The 22,990-nt window shown below is 33.9% G+C and overlaps 1 protein-coding gene across 3 annotated transcripts; it reads left to right on the forward strand.

The window, feature by feature from the left end:
* The first annotated feature begins 2,554 nt into the window (after positions 1-2,554).
* On the forward strand, positions 2,555-21,894 carry LOC137813568 (uncharacterized). 3 transcript variants are annotated; one of them, XM_068615902.1, is made up of 19 exons: positions 2,555-2,643; positions 3,549-3,636; positions 3,721-3,948; positions 4,288-4,374; positions 4,497-4,586; positions 4,678-4,804; positions 7,433-7,533; positions 7,942-8,110; positions 8,264-8,385; positions 9,452-9,580; positions 9,676-9,774; positions 9,875-9,932; positions 10,014-10,089; positions 10,171-10,300; positions 14,471-14,628; positions 15,998-16,070; positions 19,052-19,246; positions 20,335-20,428; positions 20,813-21,894. In XM_068615902.1, exons 2-19 carry the CDS (start codon positions 3,562-3,564, stop codon positions 21,694-21,696), a joined length of 2,895 nt encoding a protein of 964 aa, XP_068472003.1. In that variant the 5' UTR covers positions 2,555-2,643; positions 3,549-3,561; the 3' UTR covers positions 21,697-21,894. The 3 variants fall into 3 exon arrangements, with proteins under 3 accessions (XP_068472003.1, XP_068472001.1, XP_068472002.1); XM_068615900.1 differs by having other exon boundaries at positions 2,640-2,785; XM_068615901.1 differs by lacking the exon at positions 2,555-2,643 and adding an exon at positions 2,650-2,871.
* Positions 21,895-22,990: the final 1,096 nt, after the last annotated feature.

Raw genomic sequence — 22,990 nt, forward strand, 5'->3', positions numbered from 1 at the left:
GGCGTACACCTTTTTCTCATTTTTCTCATGTAATCTTTAAAAGCATCCAAGTGACCAGTAACATCATTTTGTCTCTTTCATTATCACTAGTCACTTGGTTCCACCAAAATAAAGCATAACCCTCAAATTCTAAAGTAAAAAATTTAATCATGTCCAATTCAGAAAGACCATAAAAAAAAATAAAACTTGTTCTACTTCCTTTCCCATTTTATATATACATCGGGATCAAAATTTCCTAAAAACTTTGAAAATCTAATATTATTTTTTATTAAACTTGTCTTCCCTATCTTTAATGTTGTCTCCCTTTCCTTGCGACTATTCTTTTTTGATAAAACTCCTCCATATCACTTTCAAAATTTGATGGTCTTCTTCCTTCTTCTCCCATTGTAGAAATTTTGGATTTCTAACTTTTGTTGTTCAAAGAGTTGGTGGAGATGGTAAAGAGCCATATGAGGCTATCCATATTTGACACTTCCTTTCTTTCTTAAGCTCTTCGGCGGACTCAAAAAATCTCTTTAAATCAAGTAAAAAAAAAAATTATACAAAAACTAAGACAAAGAAATATAACAAAAAGTAGTATAATGGTCAGAACAAAATGTCCAAATCACTTCCTAAGTATTTGCACTCCAAATGTTTGGGTGTTTCTCACTGCACTCAAAACACTCAAAAGAAAGTTTAAAAGGTTCTCAAAACAACAACGAAAATAAACTAAGAAACTTAAACAGAAAATCGATAACATTGATGAACACAAATATAAACACTTTTCCTCTTTTTATCATTTCGGTTTTCTGCATAAACAGAACATATACACTAATATAAGTTTAAGTTCATACGTTTTGCCATGTCTTCTTCATAAAAGTAAACAGATAAGCCGGTCTTTAATTCTCAACCACCTGGAAATTTTCTACCTATAATAGAAGCTTATTAATTGTAATTTAAATATCTAGTGGTAATTACAAAGAATAATAATATTCTTTTTTCGGATAAACTAAATAAAGAATAATAAAAGTCCGTGGATTAATCAAAATTTCTTTATTGGTGCTTACAAAGAATAAGAATGGTCCAAAGATGACACGTGTATGGTACTTACGCGAACGCGCGGTTTAGTCCAATTCCGCGGGCTGAAGGACGAAAGGGTAAAAGGCGTTGGCTTTTCCACAGTTTGGTGAGGAAGCCTCGTACACTTTTCCTGGTTGGCAAGCAAACGGCTTACGAAAATTCCAATCCCCTTCATACCACGTTGACGTACCAGTCGTTTAATGCGTTTAGTTTTATTTTTCTTTACTATTTTCAAAATATATTTGTTCTTGAACTGTTTTTGGGTCTAGAGAATAATTGTTCTTTCACTTCCTTCAATCGGTCATTGTCACTCTAAGCTTTCCGTTTCTCCTTCTTGTTCTTGGTTGTCTGGTCTCATAGACGGGATGAATGGTATCTGCAGAAAACACTCTAACGCTCAAGTCAGTTAGGGTGTCGGCTCTTGGGCGTCAGAGTACTTTAGATAATGATAAACCTGATTTTTGGGGTTTGTGTTATTTATATTACCTTAATGGACCTTTGTTGGTGAGCCGGAATTAGGGGATTGGTTCATGTTTAGGATTGTGTTAAACAACCCTTAATCGTGGATTAATCCTGCTGACCTGATCAACCCATGGCTTGTCGCTCATGGATCGATCGGTCACGTGTCATCATGCGACCTTCTCATTGTGGTTGATTGGTTGAATGATCAAGTTCCTAACCGACTTATTGAGATTGATTCGGTCGTCCGAGTACAATATTAATTTTAATGTTTTGTTAAAATATATTAAAAACTTGAACAATATTCTTTGTATTTATAAGAAGCTAGTACAATACCTGCTAGAAAAAGAGAAAAAAGAAAACACTATATAGAAAATGAATCATTGTTGAGCTAGCAGGAGATACTGTCTTAATTTCTTACCAATACATTTTTAATTCCTGCATTCTTAACAAGTTTGATTTATTTCCTTTGTCCTGATATCTTATATTTATAATAACCAAAATAAATATTTTAAAAAGAAAATCACAATGATATTGAACTGATACTAAAAGTACATTATCACAGTTCGTATAAATAATTTATAGTTTTCAATTATATGAAATAAATTGAATATTTTAAAATAAAAAAATAAAAAAGATAGAAAGTTTAAATGTTTTAGCTCAATTTAAGAGAATTTATGATGGATTTTCGAGAATCAAATTTCTATTAGAAATGTTTTTTCTTATATGTCTATAAGTATAACTTATTAACTTTTTATGTTATTATTATTATAGGGGATAAATATTAAATAAAAAATAAAAGTCAGTGTGAGTTTATCAGAAATTAATTTTCCACCTTCGTACATTATTAAAAAAATGGAATTTTTGTACACCTTTAAACGTAAGATTAGCAACTAATTAATTTTTTTGAAAATAAAAGATTTATAAATTCAATAATCTTTTAACAAATATTTCTATTTCGGTACTTTGAAAAATGCAAAAGATTCGGTGAAAGCATGTTTCTTTTAAAAAATATTTAAACACTTTATTTATTTTCCAAAACTGCTACCTCATTCCCACACATCACACAGAACACTTCGCCCAAACAGTTAGTTTGTGCTCCCTTCTTCCTTTCTTCCTTCGAAGGTAAATAACCTCACTACTCTTCTCCCCGTTTTCCCGAAAACGACATCTCAACCCTTCATCAACTCTGTTTCGGTTCTCTTTCGATGCGTTTTAGTTCTCACTCATCAATTCAATTATCTCTGTTTAAATTTCTCTGCTAACGGTAGTGGATGTTCCTAATTTCTCTTGAATTTCGATATTTTCCACGATTTTTAATCATCGATGGTGGATTGGTACACGGTTTATTGAGTATGTACGAGTGACATGTTGGTTCTGCCTTGTACGAGATTGTTTTTATTATTGTTATTGTTATTTACGAGTATATATAGTTATTTAATTATTGTTGGATGGGGTTGTTCAATTTCGGGATGAACACTTCATTTTGGGTTTAAGAAATGAACCAAAATTTTGGGATGAAAAAGTTTACTTTGGGTAGGAGAGATATTCATGCCGACGAGTTAAGTTTTCAGTGATACTTTTGAAAATTTCATGGGAAGAAGTCCAGGCATAGCAGTGACAGTAGCTGAAAAGATTATAAATTAAAATTTTCAATTACACTGTGATTTTCTTGTTTTCTTAGAATTTATCCAATTTACTGTTAGGAGAAACAGTATATGCTCGAGGACATTGACTTCTAAGTTCTAACTATAAGGATATTTAACCTTTGAAATACTAATTTCAATAAATTTGAGCTTAGGGCTATTTTATTGAGATGTTAAATAATATAAAAGTTGTTTTGTTCTATATGTTTACTAATTACTAGTATTGTACTGCTCTACATGCTCTTTCTATATTTTACACGAATATTTTCCTTCAATAACCAAGTTATCCGAACTTTATTTGTTAAAATGCTTAATGTGAAATTTTACTCTGTTTTCGTTTTTTTGACTCTCTGGGTTCTTGATTTGCTTGATTATGTGTTATAGCTTGCCTGCCAGAATGGGGTGGGGAGACATTTACAGAAGACGGATTAGAGTATTTACAATGGCTATAGTAATATACCTAGATTATAAGGTGAGTTTTGTTGGTTACGCCAGTTTTTGTTTTTTAGTTAGGTAAGTCTATGGAACTTTTACACTCTTCAATTGATCTCTATAGGGCGTACAACAACGTGAAAAATGGACTAGCAAATCTAGACAAGCTGCAATGTGGGAGAAGGCACATGAGCGTAATGCTAAGCGTGTTCTAAATTTGATAATAGAGATGGAAGGCTTATGGGTTAAACTTGGGCAATATATGTCAACTCGCGCAGATGTGCTTCCTGCTGCTTATATACGTCTTTTGAAGCAGTTACAAGACTCTCTTCCTCCTCGACCCTTGGAAGAGGTTTTTCTTCAAAAATTGTTTTAGTTTATGCTATGGAAGAAAAAAATGCATTTAGAAAAATTATACATTGTGTAATTTTAATAAAAAAATACTGCATTTTTTGAGCATTGGAGATGGTTTTATTCATTGAATGATGGATGGATACTATAGAATTAAATTTTTAGTACTTTTGTTGTCTGTGAAATTATCACTTTGCTGTTGAAAATGGAACTGATAGTTTGGAGTTCACAATCTTTAAACGAGAATAAGGGCCTCATTTCCTAACCTACTTGAGAATTTCAGTTTATTTCTTCAGTCACTATTGCTTCTAGACTTCTGAACTTAGTTTATATATGCAAGGTCTATGGCACCATACAGAAAGAGATGGGGAAATCAATGGATGAGTTATTTGCTGATTTTGTCAACGAACCTTTGGCAACAGCATCAGTAAGATTTTAAGAATATTTTTGCTACCAAGGATGATTATATAACAGATAATTAATCTTTGTAAGTTCACTGTTTTCCTTATTGAGTTGAGTGAATTGTATCCGAGTGACTCATTTATGCAGATAGCACAAGTCCATCGAGCGACTCTGCTCAATGGACAGGAAGTGGTAATTAAAGTTCAACATGATGGTATCAAGACAGTGATACTGGAGGTTTGTTTCTTGTTCTTTGGATGGATGAATGGATAAAGAGGTCAAATGGAGCCTTTCAAAAGGTTTTTGTTCCTACATTTTTTCTTTTCAGGACTTAAAAAATGCAAAGTCAATTGTTGATTGGATTGCATGGGCTGAGCCGCAATATAACTTTAACCCTATGATTGATGAATGGTGCAAAGAAGCTCCTAAGGAACTTGACTTCAATCTTGAAGCTGGTATTTTCAGATGTTTTCTACAGTTTTAATTTGATGCATTAGATCTAAATTTATGCTTGAGAATATCTTTGGTCTATTTTGTCTCGGGGTTTAGCACAAACTTTCTTAAGGGGATTATTTGACAAATCTGTTGAGAAAATACTGTATATTAAAATAAAATAAAATAAAAATAGAATAAATCCTTTGTGTATATTGAACACATAGGGTTATGTTTATATAGAGAAAAAACATGCAAAAAATATGGTCTAAGCCCATTACATGGATAGAAATATCTATAATATCTCCTAATATATAATAATATCTAACACTTTCACTCAAGCTGGTTATGAATTGTATGTACCTAACTTGTTACAAATATAATCAATCCTATACCCTTGTAACGATTTAGTAAAAATATCTGCTAATTGATTATTTGATTAACAAACTTAGTCTTGTATCTCCAGATACAATATTTTCTCGAATAAAATGACAATCAATCTCAAGATGTTTGGTCCTTTCATAAAAAATTGGATTTGAGCTAATATGAAAAGATACTTGATTATCATATATAAGTGTCATTTGAGTGACCTTTCCAAATTGCAATTCTTTAAGTAACTGTTTAAGGAAAATAAGCTCACAAGTAGCCGAGGCCATAGCTTTATAATTCTTCTTTTGCACTAGATCTCGCCACAACACTTTGTTTCTTACTCTTCCAAGAGAAAGTTATCACCAATGGAGACACAATATCTGGAAGTTGATATGCTATTAGATGGAGATCCTACCTAATCAGCATTTCAATAATATACGACTTTAGTATGGTTATTGTGATCATATAACAAACATTTTCCAGGAAAGCCTTCAATGTATTTTAGTATACGAATGACTGCATTCCAATGGTTAATTAAGAAATTGACTCACCACACTTACTGCAAAGAAAATATCAGGACGACTAGCAGTAAGATAGTTCAATTTTCCAACTAATCTTTTGTACTTCTCAGAATCTGAGAGAGGTTCCCCTGGTTGGGTAGAAGTTTGACATTGGGATCCATGGGAGTATCAAATTTCGAATTCATCAACCCAGTTACCCCCAAAATATCCAATGCATATTTTCTTTGAGAGATAAAAATACCAATATTGGATTGTGCTACCTCAATCCCCAAGAAATATCTAAGTTTGCCAAGATCTTTGGTTTGAAAGGGTAGACGAAGGTGTTATTTTACCTGTGAGATGCCATGGTGATCACTGCCTGTACGAGCAATGTCATCAACATATACTACGAGATAAATACGCACAACACTTGAGTGATAGTAAAAAACTTAATGATCTGCTTCATTGCCAGTCATACCAAATTGTTGATCAACATTGTTAAATTTTCCAAACCAAGCCATAAAGACTGCTTTAGGCCATATAAGGATTTGGGGAGATGACATACCACCCATCTAGAGGACTCTCCTGGGCAACAAAGCCGAGAGGTTGCTCCATATAAATTTCTTCTTGCAAATCCTCATTAAGAAAAACATTTTTGACATCCAGTTGATAACGATGCCATCGTTAAAGAGTAGCCATGGCTACGAATGAGCAAACATAAGCCATCTTTGCCTTTATCTTTAGTATTGAAAGTCTTTATCTTTAGTCGATGTGAGATCTCTAATAAAAGATACAAAAATGTTTTCTCTTAATTGTATTGATTCATTTTTCTGAATATAAATAAAGCACCTATGCTGTCTTAGAAATACACGGTTTTAATTCAATATTTCTCTCTTCCCTAGAGTATAAAAATTACATATAGAGGAGTTGAAGATGTAATTAGTGGATTGAAGTTAATAATATATTTCTTTTTCCCTCTCACTATTCAAGTCTAGCCTAGGTGCGAGAAGGAGTATTGTAAAGCTGCCTTAGTTGTGGGCACTCCTAGTCCATCTTAGTTGTGTCTTCTTTTCGGTTTACATAAATTGTAGCCTCAATGGTTGTGTTTAGTCTCACATTGACTTGAGATGTGATTTAAATGACCTATTAAGCTTGGCAGTCCTCACTTGAGAAACCAATTTGGTCGGTCTGAGTTAGGTCCTTGGTCCAAGATCTAAGAATTTGTTGCATTGTTTGTATTGGAATGAGGGAAAGAAAAAATCTTGTATTTTTTATATTTATCAATTGTACAACACAACTTCTGCATACAGTTGTATACTTTTTGTACAGTAGCTTGAAACCTACGAGATGCCTAATGTGACAGTTATAACTGTCATTGAGATGTCTTACAACAAATAAATAGAATTAAAGGCACGAGAAAGCTTCCAGAAACTGAAAAAAAGTTACCCTAGAGATATGGCTCAAGTTAATTTATAAGACTTGGATAATCCTCCCCACCTTACAAGTTGGTTTAATGGGGTGTTGAGCAAGCTCCATAGCTCAAATTGCAAGATTTTCCAAAACTAACATCCAAATGAATAAATTTGTTAAAACTCTAGCTTTTATGACGATTTTGTCTCTTGTTTGTTCTCATTATTTTTTGAGGTGGGGTGGGTGTGTGTAGATCTGGTGATTTTTGCGTTCACTTGTGTACTGATCTCAGCAATCAGGCTTTATTTGATTTCATCCGCCCCCTCCCCATCCCTTAAAGTGTGTTTCTTACTAACACATTTGTTTTTGTAGAAAACACTAGAACGGTAGCTACAAATCTTGGCTGCAGAAACCAATATGATGGAAATATGAGTGCAAATAGAGTGGACGTTTTGATCCCAAATGTAATTCAGGTATATTCGATTTCTATCTATAAAATGTTAGATTGAAATATCCAAAATGCAATGAAGTTGTTAGAAATCAGGCATCATAGAGACACTTTGCCGTTCATTATCATGTGACCTGATTAGATGTTTGCATACTTCTATTTGAAAATAGATGTAACCTGAATCTTACATATTTCCCTACGAGGTCCCTTTCTGAAGTAAATTATTTTTCTCTTAATTATATGTTGATTAGCTTATTAATATGTTCCTATCCTATATCATGGCTAGTGCAAACTTCAAGTAGGTGGATAAGTGTTGGTACCTTAACATTGTGAGGGGTTCAAAATGAAATGTGCTTCCTGTTTATTCTCATTCTATTATCTTTTTTTTCCATTAGTTTTCCTATTTATAAAATCTGGTTACTTCCAATGATAGTCTACAGAAAAAGTCCTTGTTTTGGAATACATGGATGGCATTCGGTTGAATGATTTAGACTCACTAGAAGCTTTTGGAGTAAATAAACAAAAGATTGTCGAGGAGATTACTCGTGCCTATGCTCACCAAATATATGTTGATGGGTTTTTCAATGGTGATCCACATCCAGGTACTCTTTCTCCCTCTATGTTTCTGCTTTGTGTGCTGGTGCAAATGATGTTCACATGTATGGCATTTTCATTTTTTTGTAGAAACTTAATGAGAACATTCTGTACACTTTTAATTATTCCATTTGATTGTGAAATGTTTGGCTCTGTTACAGGAAATTTTCTTGTGAGCAAGGAATCTCCTCATCGTCCCATTTTACTTGACTTTGGGCTTACGAAGAAACTATCAAGCACCATTAAGCAAGCACTTGCAAAGATGTTTTTGGCCTCTGCTGAGGTTGGTTCTGGCTTTAGTTCTGTTCATGTTTATATGGATATTAATAATATAATATATAGTCTCTCTAGAAGTTATAATTATCATTTTCTGGTGAAGGTGGGCTAGCTTGGATCCCAGCTACTTGTGTCCCATCTTACCCCCCTTTTTTATTGTAAAGTGACTTTAGCTGCTAGCCCATCCCCCATCTTTGGTGGTTTTAGAGGAGAGTGCAATTTATCAGGCCAAATTTAGATGAATGGTTATTGGTGAAGAGTTTTTTGGTTTAGTTCAGTTATATTGTATTAAGTGATAATTTTTTGAGATAAACTTATTTGGTTTTCATCTGTTATAATTAATAGTAATTCTCAAGTTTAGGAATAGTATGTTATATTTTATTTGATTAGATACATCATACATCAGATTTATATATATAGGATCCTGCTGACAATTTAACGAAATAGGAAAAACTTATTCTTGGGGACAAATTCCTGTGATTTTAGGAATTCTTCTACATATACATCCTAGTATTAATAGTAAGATACTGTAACAATATAGAATAAAACTTCCTAAAATTTATCAGCAACAATCACAGTTTTGACAGTTATCGCTTCAGAATTTTGGTTGGTATATTTGACATGGTGTTAAGGCCACTCTTACACAAATTGGCTGCAGTTTGATCTTCATGACGTACATTTTCTGCATTTTGCCAATGATAATTTGAGGAGAACAAAATGGAGGCTTTTAAATGGCAATGTGTTCCCTGCAACACGTTGGCTTCTAAGGAATTGTTAGAGATGCAAATGCCATTTTCCCAACCTCACCTAAATACGTAGCAAAATAAGCTATTTGATTGGGTATGGGTGGATTTGTACTAGTGCACTCATGGCAAAACGCTCACTACCATGTGTATATAAGATTCAGGAACACAAGCTTTTACTATCTCATCTTTACTTTAATAGCTTTTTTTCTTTACTTTTTTTGTATTACAATTTTTGTTGAATTGTTAGTATTTGTACAAGTTTTCCTTAGTTGCTCCAGATGATCTTTCTAAAAACAGTGACTGAGTATGCAAGCCTTTTTGTTAAAGGGGGACCATGTGGCCCTTCTGTCTGCGTTTGCAGAGATGGGGCTTAAGTTGCGCCTGGACATACCAGAGCAGGCAATGGAAGTAACAACTGTATTCTTTCGTTCAACAACACCCGCAAATGAATACCATGTAAGTCTGCCTTTAGCTCCTGAAGTATACTTTGGTTTCTTCAGTTTTCAGACATAGCTTCTCCCTAATTGTGGTGTATTTTTTCCGTTACTAAGAAAACAATGAAATCTCTAGCTGATCAAAGGGACAAAAATATGAAGGTTATACAGGAGAAAATGAACCTTGACAAAAAGGAAATGAAACGCTTTAATCCTGTAAGTTCAGATATAAACTTGCATTTTACACGTGTTCCAGAATTATGTTACTGATTGTATTTTAGGTACAATGTAAATTCTTTTAAAAATATTTTGACAGGTTGATGCATTTCCTGGTGATATTGTAATATTTGGAAGGGTTCTTAATCTTCTAAGAGGTCTGCTGTTCTCCACTGTGATACCGTGGTAATGCTTATTTGCTCCCCAGGTCTTATTTTACTTACCTGATGTGGATGTAGGTCTTTCATCCACCATGAATGTACGAATAGTATATATGGACATTATGAGGCCATTTGCAGAGTCCGTTTTGAGTGGGTGAGTCTTTTGAAATTTTTTCTGATTGGTATTTATAAAATGCCTTTTTCATTTGTGGCTGAACTTTGGTACACTTGTCAGGTACATTAGTAGAGGACCATCAGTAAATGACAGATGGATTTTTGATTCACCAGTTCATTCTGAAGTAGAATCCAAACTGAGACAGCTTTTAATTGAGATGGGAAACAATGATAAAATACTTGGAATCCAGGTGCACGTTGTTATTCTTAATTGATTTTTTAGAAATAATTTCTTCATTGATTCTAATGGTAACATCTGGCAAGTACAATTGAAATAAGAAAAACAAAGGGAGACTGTCTAATGCAGAGAAAACAGATGCTGAAAACTGTGTGCTTAGTCTCTCCCTTTCCAAAACCCACTCTTGTCTGAAAAATCTTCCTTTTGCCCTTATTGCTTCTCCTATTTTGTTATTCTGCTAATAACTGCTCAGAAGCAGTCAGTCTTGCCCCTACTAATAACTGCTAAAAACTGCAAAAAAATATAATTACTGCTAAAACTATTCAGTCCTACTAAAGAACCTAAATCCTGGTTCTCGTCTTAAAAATGTGTGTAGAGGTATGTGGAAAGGAGTACTACTAGAGTTAAAGGAGTTGATAGTATGACAATTTTTTCTTGTTTGGTTTGGTGGAGTTGATATTGTGTTGGGATTGTAATGGTTAGCAAGCTTGGGACAAATCAAGGCAAAATTTTGATACATTGACCTTCCAATTGAAAATTAATGGGGAGAAGTTGTTGAAAGCTAAACCTCAATTGATCAAATCTGCAGTTTCTTTAGAAACTATTAGCAGGGTTTTGCAAGATGAGGGAGAAGGGTAAGTTCTGGAATGGAAGCAAACATTAGATACAACTAATAATGCCAAGGTTGTAGAGTGGTTGCAGAGGGTCATTGATGAATATTAACATGTTTTTGAAGCCTCGGGTGCTCAACGTCCTCAAAGGAGGCAAGATCATGGAATTGTTTTGAAATTGGATTCTCAAATACCAAATATTAGGCCATCCAAATATCCCCACTACCAGAAAACAAAGATTGAAAAATTGGTGATAGAGATGTTGGGAGCAAACATCATTCGCCCAAGTGTAAGTCCTTATGTTAGTTAGTCCTATTATTTTAGTCAAGAAAGAAGATTGGGGTTGGCGATTGTGTTGATTATAGAGCCTTGAATAAAATTACGATACCCAATAAGTTTCCAATTTCATTTATAGAGGAATTATTAGATGAGATTGGGGAGCCACCATTTTTCCTAATTTGGATCTTAAATTGGATTATTATCAAATAAGGATGTGGGAGGAAGATATTGAGAAAACATCTTTTCGAACTCATGAAGGACATTATGAATTCTTGGTTATGGTGTTTTGGTTGATGAATGCTCCTTCAATTTTCCAATCTTCAATGAATGAGGTGTTAAAACCTTTTTTGCTTGTTCCCAAACTTTTGAACATGTATCAAAGGTACGAAAAATTTGTTTTAAAGATGACTGAATGGTAGATTTGATAACAATGCATAATTGAGCATCAATTTTCAAACCAACGGGAAACCTCATTTTTAGCAACATTGGGATGGGTAAGATGATCAACATAACCTTGACTCTTAAGCCATAATTTAATATTTGAGGTCCAAGTGTCATAATTGATTAGATCCAATTTGTCAATGGAGAGATGAACATTGACATAATTAGTATAAATAGACGGATCCGGCATAATGGCAGTGGAAGAAGCCATAGTGGCAGCGGAAGTGGAAGAGGGAACGAAAGAAGCCACATATGATAAGGACAAATCATGTTACCGGTCAATCGACGGTAGTAGCAAAGATGAGGGCTCCGACAGCGTCTTCTGTGGCAGTTCCGACGATGTCTCCAACGAGATTCCGGCAGCGGTTCCGACGAGATTTCTGCGTCGGCTCCGGCGAGACGACGGCAGTGGCGGCTTCAGCGAGGCTGTGGGGCGGTGGTTGGAAAATTCCAGTGAAAATAAAAATTTAACCCTAACCCTATGCTCTGGATACCATATTAAGGCAAAAGAAAGAATAGGATAAATCTCTTGTGTATATTGAACACATAGGGTTATGTTTATATAGGAAAAGAAACATATGGGCTAAGCCCATTACATAAATATGAAATATTTGGCAATATCTATAATATCTTATAATCTCTAATAATATCTAATTTTATCTAACAATATCTAACAGCTTCCGAGTCAACTTGCCTAGGGTGAGTAGGAATGTAAACTCTGACAAGTTAACATGCGAGTTTGGTAACCATCCGTGTATCTCAAGCTACAACCGTATAAGATGAGATCATTGGCTAAGAAGTTGAATGAGGAGTTGAGTCCATGCAATTATGGTCCTTACAAAATTCTAGCCAAGGTAGGGGTGTTTTTCTGTTGGAGCTTCCACCTCATTCTAAAATTCATCAGATCTTCCATGTGGTACTCTTGGAAAAAAGTTATACATCCTACACAAAAGTCTCAAACCCTGTCTGAAGCTGTGTTGGATTGTAGAATAAATGATGTAGTCGGCAAGAGATTTTGGTTAAGTTGCAGCAATTACAAAATTTGAAAGCAGCTAGAAGTTTCTGTTATTACTGGACATTTTCCACAATTCCACCTTGAGGACAAGGTGCATTTTGATGGGTGCGTATTGATAGGATATGACCTCTTATTACAAAGGTTTATGATAGAAGAAATAAGAGAGATGGGAATAGAGCTAATTGATGTAGTTACAAGTAGTTAGGAGTTAGTTGCCATGTCAGTTGCGTTAGTTAAAGAATAAGAGAGGTTTGTATAAATACTTTTGGGATCTAGAGAAAGGGAAGAAAAAATTATGTGGGAGGATATTGGACCTCGAAGAACTAGAGTTATTGTTTCTGTAATACTTTTCATTGAAGAAAAATAGTGTGTCTGTATCTCATTATTGTTAACTTCATCCTCCATAAGTTTTCTAATCTAGTTTCTATAAAAAATTCCATTACTCAAGATTGACTAATCATTTCAGTAATTATAGGATTTTATCTTCCTAGTTTATTTAGAACCATAAAATCCTTACAGTCCTAATTTATCCACACTATTAAGCCTCCATTTTAGTCCTTGAGAGTTGAGATTGTTATTTGTAATTGCTAGTTACTTTAGTCTTTGACTTAATAAAGCTTGCATTGGGATCTTAATAATTAGAATTAGAATTATTAGAACATATTTTATAAACATTTCATATCATGTATTTATTATCATCATAGACTGGAGGAGTGTACTGAGGTTTATTCAAATCAATAATTAGAGAATGTTATAGACTTAAGGTTTTATGTTAGAATTGTAGAAAGGATGTTTTATTGAACTTCTAGAAGAATACTAAGGAGCTCTTCGTGTTAAGCAGTGAACAAAGGGATAAGTATTACTGAATAAGAGCCAAATAGATAACAAAATTACAATTGAAAAACTTCACAAGTTCAACACTCAAGACTGTACTCTAACGTATGAAAATAAAATGCAATTTTGGTTTCCTTTTAATAAGTCAAGCTTTTGGGATAGTTTCTCCGTGACAATGTATTAGAGGCTATATGATCGTTTGATTAGGATTTCGGTCCTCGTAGTTCCCATTCTTCTAAATAAACTTGAATTTTAGCATTTCGAGTGGGCTTTGGACATTTTCCACCCTTCAAGCCCAAAGGAGTTGTATATGAGGGGACATGTTTGACACATGAATCTATCTTGGGCCTTCATCCAATAAGTTACGCTTTTAGGATAGGCATGTCAATTTTTTTTACATATTCTGAGGATTCTTATTTTCGGATGTATATATTGTGAGAAATATTTATCTGCAGACTAGTATTTATTTTAGAAATAGAAGGCATCTATTAGTTTCAGTCCCTATTAAATTTACGACTTTTTGTTGTTACTTTTACAATATGTGTTTAGTCCCTAATTATCACTTCAAGAGCGACTAAAAACACATTATTGTAGTTTTTAAACAAGGAACTAAAACAAAAAATAAGGCATATTTTAGGGCACTGAATTTAGACTGTATCCGAGCATTTATGATGTTGGGATGGGAGGTTGGACCACATGATAATAATAGTTCTTCTACTTTCCAAAAGCATACATTGCTGCATAAGAAATGTAATTAACATAAATTCTCATTTTTTCCTTTGTAATCCTCCTACTTATTGTATATTGATAAGAGAGTCCACGGTTAACAGAACCTATCTTGCATTCCCTTGTATTACTGGCTCGATCTACTACTGTTGTTGTTGAGCCAAGTGTTCCATTTTGTTTTAAACATAGTTGAGGGTTCACGTTCTTGATTCTTATTGTTGGTGTTAGGTTTAGTATTTTTCAATTGTTCTAATAAATTCTGAATAATCTCTTAAAGGTATGTGCATACAAAGATGGAGAGGTCATTATTGACACTGCTGCTGGAGTGCTTGGTAAATACGATCCACGTCCAGTTAAGCCTGATAGCCTTTTTCCTGTGTTCTCTGTTACAAAGGGTATCACAGCAGGAATGATACATTGGATGGTTGACAACGGGTATGTTGTAAAATTTTATGACCATATAGTTTGTGCACTTCTAATGGGTTGCTATAGTTTCTTGTTTGTTGTAGTATAAAGTTTTGATTTCACATAGAAAAAGGACTAGTAGGGCTGTGCTGAATTACTTGTTATTGACTACTAAACTGACATTTGTGTAATGGTTCATGCCAAGATATGTTTATCTTATTCGTAGTGTGGCTCTGATATTTACCTTCAAATTATCTCCCAATTAATATAATCAATATCATCTTCCAGTGCTCTGCATTTACTCCTTCCTTGAATGAAATGTTTATGGTCACAAAACAGACGTATAGTGTTACATGATAGCCTTTTCCCTTTGTTCTCTGTTACAAAGAGTATCACAACAGGAATCATACATTCGCTGGGTTGACAATGGTTGTAAAATTCCATGACCGTATAGTTTGTGCACCCCTAATTTTTTGCTATAATTTCTTTTTTGTTAGAATTTTTAAAATTTTTAATTTCACATAGAAAAGGGCTTGTAGGGCGGTGCTGAATTACATGGTATGGGCTACTAGACTGACATTTGCTCTACAATTTACACTACACGTAAGCATAGTAGTCAATCCCAAATTCTGGTGCATAGCGGTTGCCTACAAAATTGCTCTAGAAGATAGCATGATGATTGCTATTTTGAAATTTAAGATACACAACATAAATTACATTGCACATACATGCAAGAGGAAAAATAAAAAATAAAAATACCAAACATTAAACGCTGAACTAAGCTTTGACTTGTTACAAGACACAATTTATGCATTCATCTAAACTTTAATTGTTGGATTGATATTTGTATGATTCCAATTATGATAATTCTTATAATTGTAGAAATATGGAATTGATCTATAAACAAGAATGTAGATTATATATGTATTATTAGGAATGTTTCTATTTTTTCCCTTATCATATCTTTCTTATTAGAGGATATCAAATCTCCTCTATTTTATTGATTTCTTTTTATCAATATAAATAAACCACCCTTGCAATCTAAAAAAAAAAACACAATTTCAACTCAATGTTTCTCTCTTTCCTAGAGTTTAACAATAAATTTCTCCTTATCTTTTGACATGTCTTTTTGTATGCTTTAATTATTTGAGAAAGATTAATAGCCATGGAATCTAGTTGTTGTAAGTAAATCCTCAGATTTAAATACTATCTAAGTTCCCATCGTGTTAGCACCAGTTTTGTTGGTGAGAAGGGTTTTCTTTGATTTAAGTAAGAGTCATGTTTGTAAGTTATTGAAAGTTTAAAATCATACTTTCATACTCTATTTAACATTTTAACATCATGTACTCTCTGTGCTTTTTAACCTGAAATAAGTGCCTGCTTGCTTATTATCTTGCAGAAAACTAAACCTTGAAGAGAATGTAGCAAATATATGGCCAGCATTTGGATCAAATGGGAAGGAAACCATAAAGGTCCAATATTTGAATTTTCTCCCTACTTAAGTTCTGTAGCTATTATTTTGAATGATAATAAAAAAAAGTATTATCTAACTTTTTATTGAGAATGGGTACATGGCACACGTGTATGTATTCTAGTATGTTGGCCAATTGTCAGCACAATAATTTCTTACATGCTATAAACTTAATGCAAATACATTAACAATTTCCTTAAGATGGAGCATACAACTTATACGCACTAACCTCATTATATATGAACTTAGAATGTGGGACCCAAATACAAATTATAAGCACCAACGTCAATACAAAAACTTAGAATGCAGGACCCCCAAGGGAGTTTAGTGAGAACGAATAATTCTAACCCCCCCTGCTTACTTTTATGGTAAGTATTGAATGTGTTTTCTATTTCTAAGATGAGAAATGCATTTACTTTTCATTTACTACTTTCTTTATATGATAGTAAGAGAATTTGTTGGAGGATATAATATAACATTACTCATGTCATTCAGAGAGAAAAGATAGGATTGCAGAAGATTGATAAGCAGGAGATTGAATTGCATTTGCAGGGTTTCTATAACCAGGTCAAAAGGGGATCAAACCTGTAAATATAGATATGCTTGCTGCAATATGGATCAACAATCTCACAGTGAAAATTGTCACTTCTTAACATATGATCCTCCAAATCTTGACCTATGTGCCACTTCTCAACTTCTTTGGACCATGATACTCTTGAATCAAAGTGTTTGAACTTTGTTGAGATGTATTAAACTAAAGGAAAAGAAAAATAGGATTAAGTTTATATAGAGAAAAAAACATAAAAAAAATGAGTTAAGCCATTTACATAGATTGAAATATCTAACAATATCTAGAAATATCTAAATTAAATATCAAACATATATAGAAATACCTATCACTCCCGCCCCCCCAAGTTGGTGCATATAAATCGTATGAACCCAGCTTGTGACAAATATAATCAATTCTGGACCCTATGTAAGGATTTAATAAAAATAGGCTCTCGTAAGGATTTAATAAAAGGTCTGCTAAAATTGAGTAGTGATGTCTCCAAATGCAATCTTTTCTGAGATAAAGTGACAATCTACCTTGATTCTCATGAAATACTGGATTTTGAGGAAATATGTAGGGTAGCTTAGTTATCGCAGATAAGTCATTTGTATGAACTCCCCAAATCTCAATTCTTTAAGTAACTGTTTGAGCCAACTGTGCTGCTGTGAAAACTTGGTTATGAAAGTGAGATCCCTATCACCTACTATGAATGTATGCACACCCTGCAGACACAACACATCTTTAGCAAATAATTGAGCCACTTTTTGAGCAGAAAAAAAGATGCTTGAATAAAATATAGTGAGCATATTTAGACAAACAGTCCACCACTCCTAGAATAGCATCAACTCCCTAGATCTAGGTAAGTCAATGATGAAGTCCATGCTAATGTCATCCAAAATGATCTTGGAAATAGGAAGTGGTTGTATTAACCCAGCTGGAGACATGGCTTGATATTTGTGTTGTTGATAAATTGTACAAGCAGCCGCATAATTAGTTCATGCATCCCATACCCATGACCAGTAGAAATTGGAAGCCAACTTTTTGTAAATTCTATCTGTGCCTGAATGTCCTCCAAGTAGAATGGAACTCTTCTAAGAACACCAAAACCAGGGAGAAATGAAAGGAATCACTATCTGCCTTTATATAAAAACTTTCTATGTTCCCACGTACACCTAGTACAAGAATTGTCATTTTTCTGAATTGCTGAAAAGATTTTAGTTAAGTCTGGATCTGTTTGCACCTCTCATTGCAACTTTTTTGCACCGAACCAAATTGGTTGAGATAATGCTTGCAGATCCCCTTCCAGCATTCTAGATACTGCATCAGCAGGTCTATTCTCCTTTTGTGGTTTGTAAATGATGTCAAATTGATATCCCAAAGAACTTGGCAATTCAATCTTGTTGATTCTGTGTAGTCACCTGCTGTTCTAGTAAATGTAGCAAGCTTTTCTAATCTGTATAGACTATAAACTTCCTCCTCAACAAATATGGTCATCAATGCTAAATGAATAATACCAAGGGCATGATTTCCTTCTCATATGTAGATTTTAGCAAGATTAGGAAGAGAAAGCTTTGTTAAAATAGTCAATAGGTCCAGACTTTTGGTACTGTTAGAGATATCATTTGATTATGTTAGAAATATGATTTGATTTGATTATATTAAATATGGAGATATGATATGATTTGATAGGAATATAGATATTTCTCATTTTTAATATTCATTTTGTTTCTTATTATTGTATCTCTTTTTCATATAAATAAGAATACTTATGTGTGTTCATAACACATGGAATTCGTTATATTCCTTCTAGGTTCCCTTCTTATGGTATCAGAGCGGTACCATATTCCATAACCTGAACATGATGTCAAGAGCCTAACGAAGAAGTAACTCTAATCCGTGCTTTTCCCTATGGGACCACTGTCCATAGGGGTAAATTTATAGAAACAATACATTTTTTGGTTTTTGTTTTTTCTCTGCCATCACAACTTGCTGTGCAATGAAAATTCATTATATTCCTTCTCAGTTACTTTCTTCTGGTATCAGAGTAGTACCATCTCCCATGACCGATGTTATCACTCATCCTTTCAACCTGGTATCAAGAGCCTAACGAAAAAGGAACTCAAATTGTGTGCCTTCCCTGGAGGACCACTGCCAATAGGAGTAAACTTTCAGAGACATTGTTCACTTTCGATTTTTGTTTTATTCTTTCTCTGCCGTCACAGCTCACTGCCCATTAAAATATTAACTGCTAAAATAACTATTAATAGTTATGGTTTACATATAAAATACAACTGGTAAAATAACTGTGATCCACACACTTTACAGCTCCTCTAAACTACTTTCAGTTACTCTTTTTTTTTTCTTCTGACATACTTTCTAAGGTTTGATGCAATGTCTTGTACTGGCCATTCAGTTTGAATATTCTGTTTCAGGTTCATCACGTGCTTAACCATACGTCTGGTTTGCACAATGCAATGGGAAACATAACTGAACAAGACCCTCTTCTATTGTTTGATTGGGATGGATGTTTAAATCGTATTAGTGAGTCAGTACCTGAGACTGAACCAGGCAAGGAGCAGTTTTATCATTATTTGTCATTTGGCTGGTTGTGTGGTGGAATCATTGAGGTACGAATGCTTGCCCCTTGCCATTATCAATCACAATTTTCAATTCTTATATAATTCTTATTCCTGTTAAAAAGTATTCCCAATTTTATGCTTCACTTCACTTTCGAACAGTTAAGGTTAAAAGCAGAGGAAGATTTTATACGTAAAAAAATCATTTTATTTTGATGAAAAGTGTTGGAGAGTTTGTTGGGCTTATCAGGTCATCTGCTATCGGGTTATCCAACCATCCATAAATATTTAGTCTCACGCACAAGTTGGCAGTTCTCAGCGTGAGAGAGTATATTGAAGATTCCACATCGATTAGAGATCGAGAGATCAGGAAATTTCATAGTATATAAGTTGGTGCAAATCTCACTTTATGATCCGAGTTTGTGAGATTGAATTAGACTTAAAGTCCATTTCTTAAGAAGATATTAGAGCGTGAGACTAAACTATATAATGGGTCTGATACCATCTTACAAAGTGAACTTCAAGTCGGTTTTCTAAAGTTGAATTAGGCTTAAAGTCCACTCTTTAATGAAAAAAAAGTAGTAGAACTTTGTAGAAAGTAAAACCTAATATTTATATACTCTTGCCATGCTTGTAATGGTAGAAAATGCTATATTGTAATTAGTTGGTGGGTTTGAGCGTGGACATAAGACCTTACATGGGTTTTTTACACAAATGGATAAATTTTACATTGAATTTACGAAAATGGGTATGTGGGTAAATTGTGTTTGGAAGAATGATTCCAAAACGAAAAAATTGTGTTTCTGAGTCAAAAAACCAGAAACCCTGTTTTGAAACACGATTTCTTTGTTAATTATTTTTTTATATTGAAGTCGATTTAGGTAAAGTAAAATAATACCATGTGTAAAAAAAAAACCGCCCTACATGTGTATGGACTGTGTTTATGCTTATGGCATGTCTCTCCAATTTGTTGATGACATTCGGTGTTGCACATTTTGCCTATTTATATAAAATAGTTATTTTGTCATGGTTTGCAGTCGGTTTAAATTATTATTTGTTTTTTCGCAAAGTTGCTAAACCAGTTGCTAGTATAAGTGGGGTTTCTATCATGTTCTAATGATTTATTTGGATAAAAACAGCATGCATCTGGCGAGAAATTTCAGGAGATTCTTGAAGAAGCAATAATTCGCCCCCTCCATATTGAAGGGGAGCTATATGTAGGGATTCCGCCAGGTAACTTTTGATGAATAATATTTGTTATTTTATTTTATTTTTTGTGTAGCCCATAGTAGTTGCAGGTAAAGAAAATTTAGGACCTGTTTAGTATTAGATATTTTTTATTTCATTTTTTGTTTTTACAAATAATTACAAAATTTCAGTTTGTTTTATTTTGTTTTCAAATATTTCTATAGATAACGTGGAAACATCTTATTTTCTTTGATTACACTTTCATTGTCATGTACAGATATTTTAAATCATGAATCAATTTAAATTAAAATGGCTTTCTTTTTATTATTTGTGAAAATAATTTTATTTTTCTTACCGAATGTGTCTAATAGTATTTCTCTTTTGATTTCTTTGTAAATTGTAACCATGCTTCATTGCTTACATTTTTAGGTGTGGAATCACGTCTTGCTGCTCTGACTGTAGATACAGATGATTTAAGCAAGCTCTCAGCACTAAGTAATCGTTCTGACCTTCCATCCACCTTCCAACCACAGCAAATTGCTCAAATGGCAACCACTTTACCTATTGTTTTCAATACACTGAATGTTCGCCGTGCGATCATACCAGCTGCCAATGGACATGTATCTGCCCGGGCACTTGCACGTTATTATGCAGCCCTAGCTGATGGTGGCAAGATTCCACCACCTCATTCTTCTGCTTCTAAGCCATTACTTGGAAGCCATCCTCATATCCCCAAATTAACTTCTTCCCAGAAAACCCCCAGAAAGCGAAAATGCATTGGACGGAAGAAAGCAACTATGCCTGCAGTTAGTACTAATAAAAGTTATGAAAAAGTTTCGAGTTATGATGATTTGGAGGCTGATGTGGGCAGCAATACTAACAGAGAAAGTAGCAGTAGCGATGATACAAGTACTAGCAGAATTGATAATAATCTTAGAACCCCTGTTGCTGGTAAAGTCTATCGAAATCCTAGGATTATTGATGAATTCTTGGGTGCAGGAGACTACGAGAATTTAGCTTTGAAAAATGGAAGTTTTGGCCTAGGATTTAAGAGGTTTACTTCTAAGGATGGATCATCCATTGCCCTTGGTCACTCGGGAATGGGTGGGTCCACAGGTTTTTGTGATGTCACCAATAAGTTCTCTATTGCTGTGACACTGAACAAAATGTCCTTTGGAGGTGTCACTGGAAAAATCGTCCAACTTGTATGTTCAGAATTAAATATTCCTGTTCCTGATGATTTCTTGAGATTTGCGGTTGAGCAAAGGGGAGAGGATGCGCAATTACAAATGGGGAGGCCCATGATTAATTGAGGGTGGAAGGTTCATTTTAACCCTTTTCCACTGCAATATATTGTATAATTTTCACTTTTAATCTGGTGATTATATGTACTGCGAATCCTTTGATCCCCTCTTTCTTGGCATTTTTATTACTCAGGATATCTATAGCCACACATTCACGTGTATTCACGAAGTTATAATTTTAATAAGAAAACATACATTCAGTTACAACTGCTATTGTTTTTTAATTAAATTAAAAAATTTACTTTAAATGTTCTATATTATCAAAATAAAATCTCAAATATGATTGGAAAACAATATTTATGTTACTGAATACAGTTGGTGTAGTTTTCAATTAAAGTTTTATTTTAATAATTTATATTTTTCAATCAGTATGATATGAATTTGTTGTAATCTAACTGCCCTTTCCTATATATATAAATGGGAACTGCTTTCATGTAATAGTCTAGTGAACAAATTGTAACTTTGTATACTTCTTTCTCGGTGGAGCCTGCTTGTTGGGTTCATTTTTTTTGTGTCTTCGTGTGTCATATACCTATATCCATCCTTAGATCTGCTTTCTCCTTGCCACGTTCTCTTCCACTACTTTTTTTGTCAATTGGTATCAGCTTGGTTTGTTCCTTTTTGACGTACGATGACAGATTCTACCCGCAATGTTGTTCTTATAAAAGAATTGAAATAATGCCTCTCGGTTCGTTTAGATGCTGGGATTGCAGAATTGGCTGGTTAACTACAATGTACTCTTACGGATTCTTTAAAAGATTCCATTCAAAAACATATCACCTAGTCTTCTAATTTGAGTTATAGTTCTAGCAGAGGTGTTCCTCGCCCAATACCATATTCTTGTAGTACAAGATTAGTAAGAATGGATTTTCCAAGATTTAATGGTGAGGATATTTATCAATGGCTCTTTCTGTGGATGTTCAGGTACAATTGGCTTTTAGAAGGTCGTGTTCTTCAATGGCACACTACCTTGACCAAATTTAGGGACTATTCTTCAATGTCAAGGTTCGCTTACAGCACATTGATTAGAAAAAGGTTTGGTGATGTTTGTATGGACCTTATGATAGATTTGATGAAACTCCGCTAGACCAAGTCGGTGGAAGAATATCATGAACAATTTGATGCTCTTATTAATCGTCTTAACCTATCCGAACAATATACCTTATATTGTTTTCTTGGGTGGTTTAAGAGATGCTTGTTTGTATGTTTCAACTTACTACCGTTCAAAAAGCTTTTATTTAGTTAGAATGTATGAATTGGTGAATGACTGTTTCTTCCTGTACCTCCATATCTTCTTCTGCCA

The sequence above is a fragment of the Phaseolus vulgaris genome, chromosome 1, assembly GCF_000499845.2.
Source record: "Phaseolus vulgaris cultivar G19833 chromosome 1, P. vulgaris v2.0, whole genome shotgun sequence".
Lineage (NCBI taxonomy): Eukaryota > Viridiplantae > Streptophyta > Magnoliopsida > Fabales > Fabaceae > Phaseolus > Phaseolus vulgaris.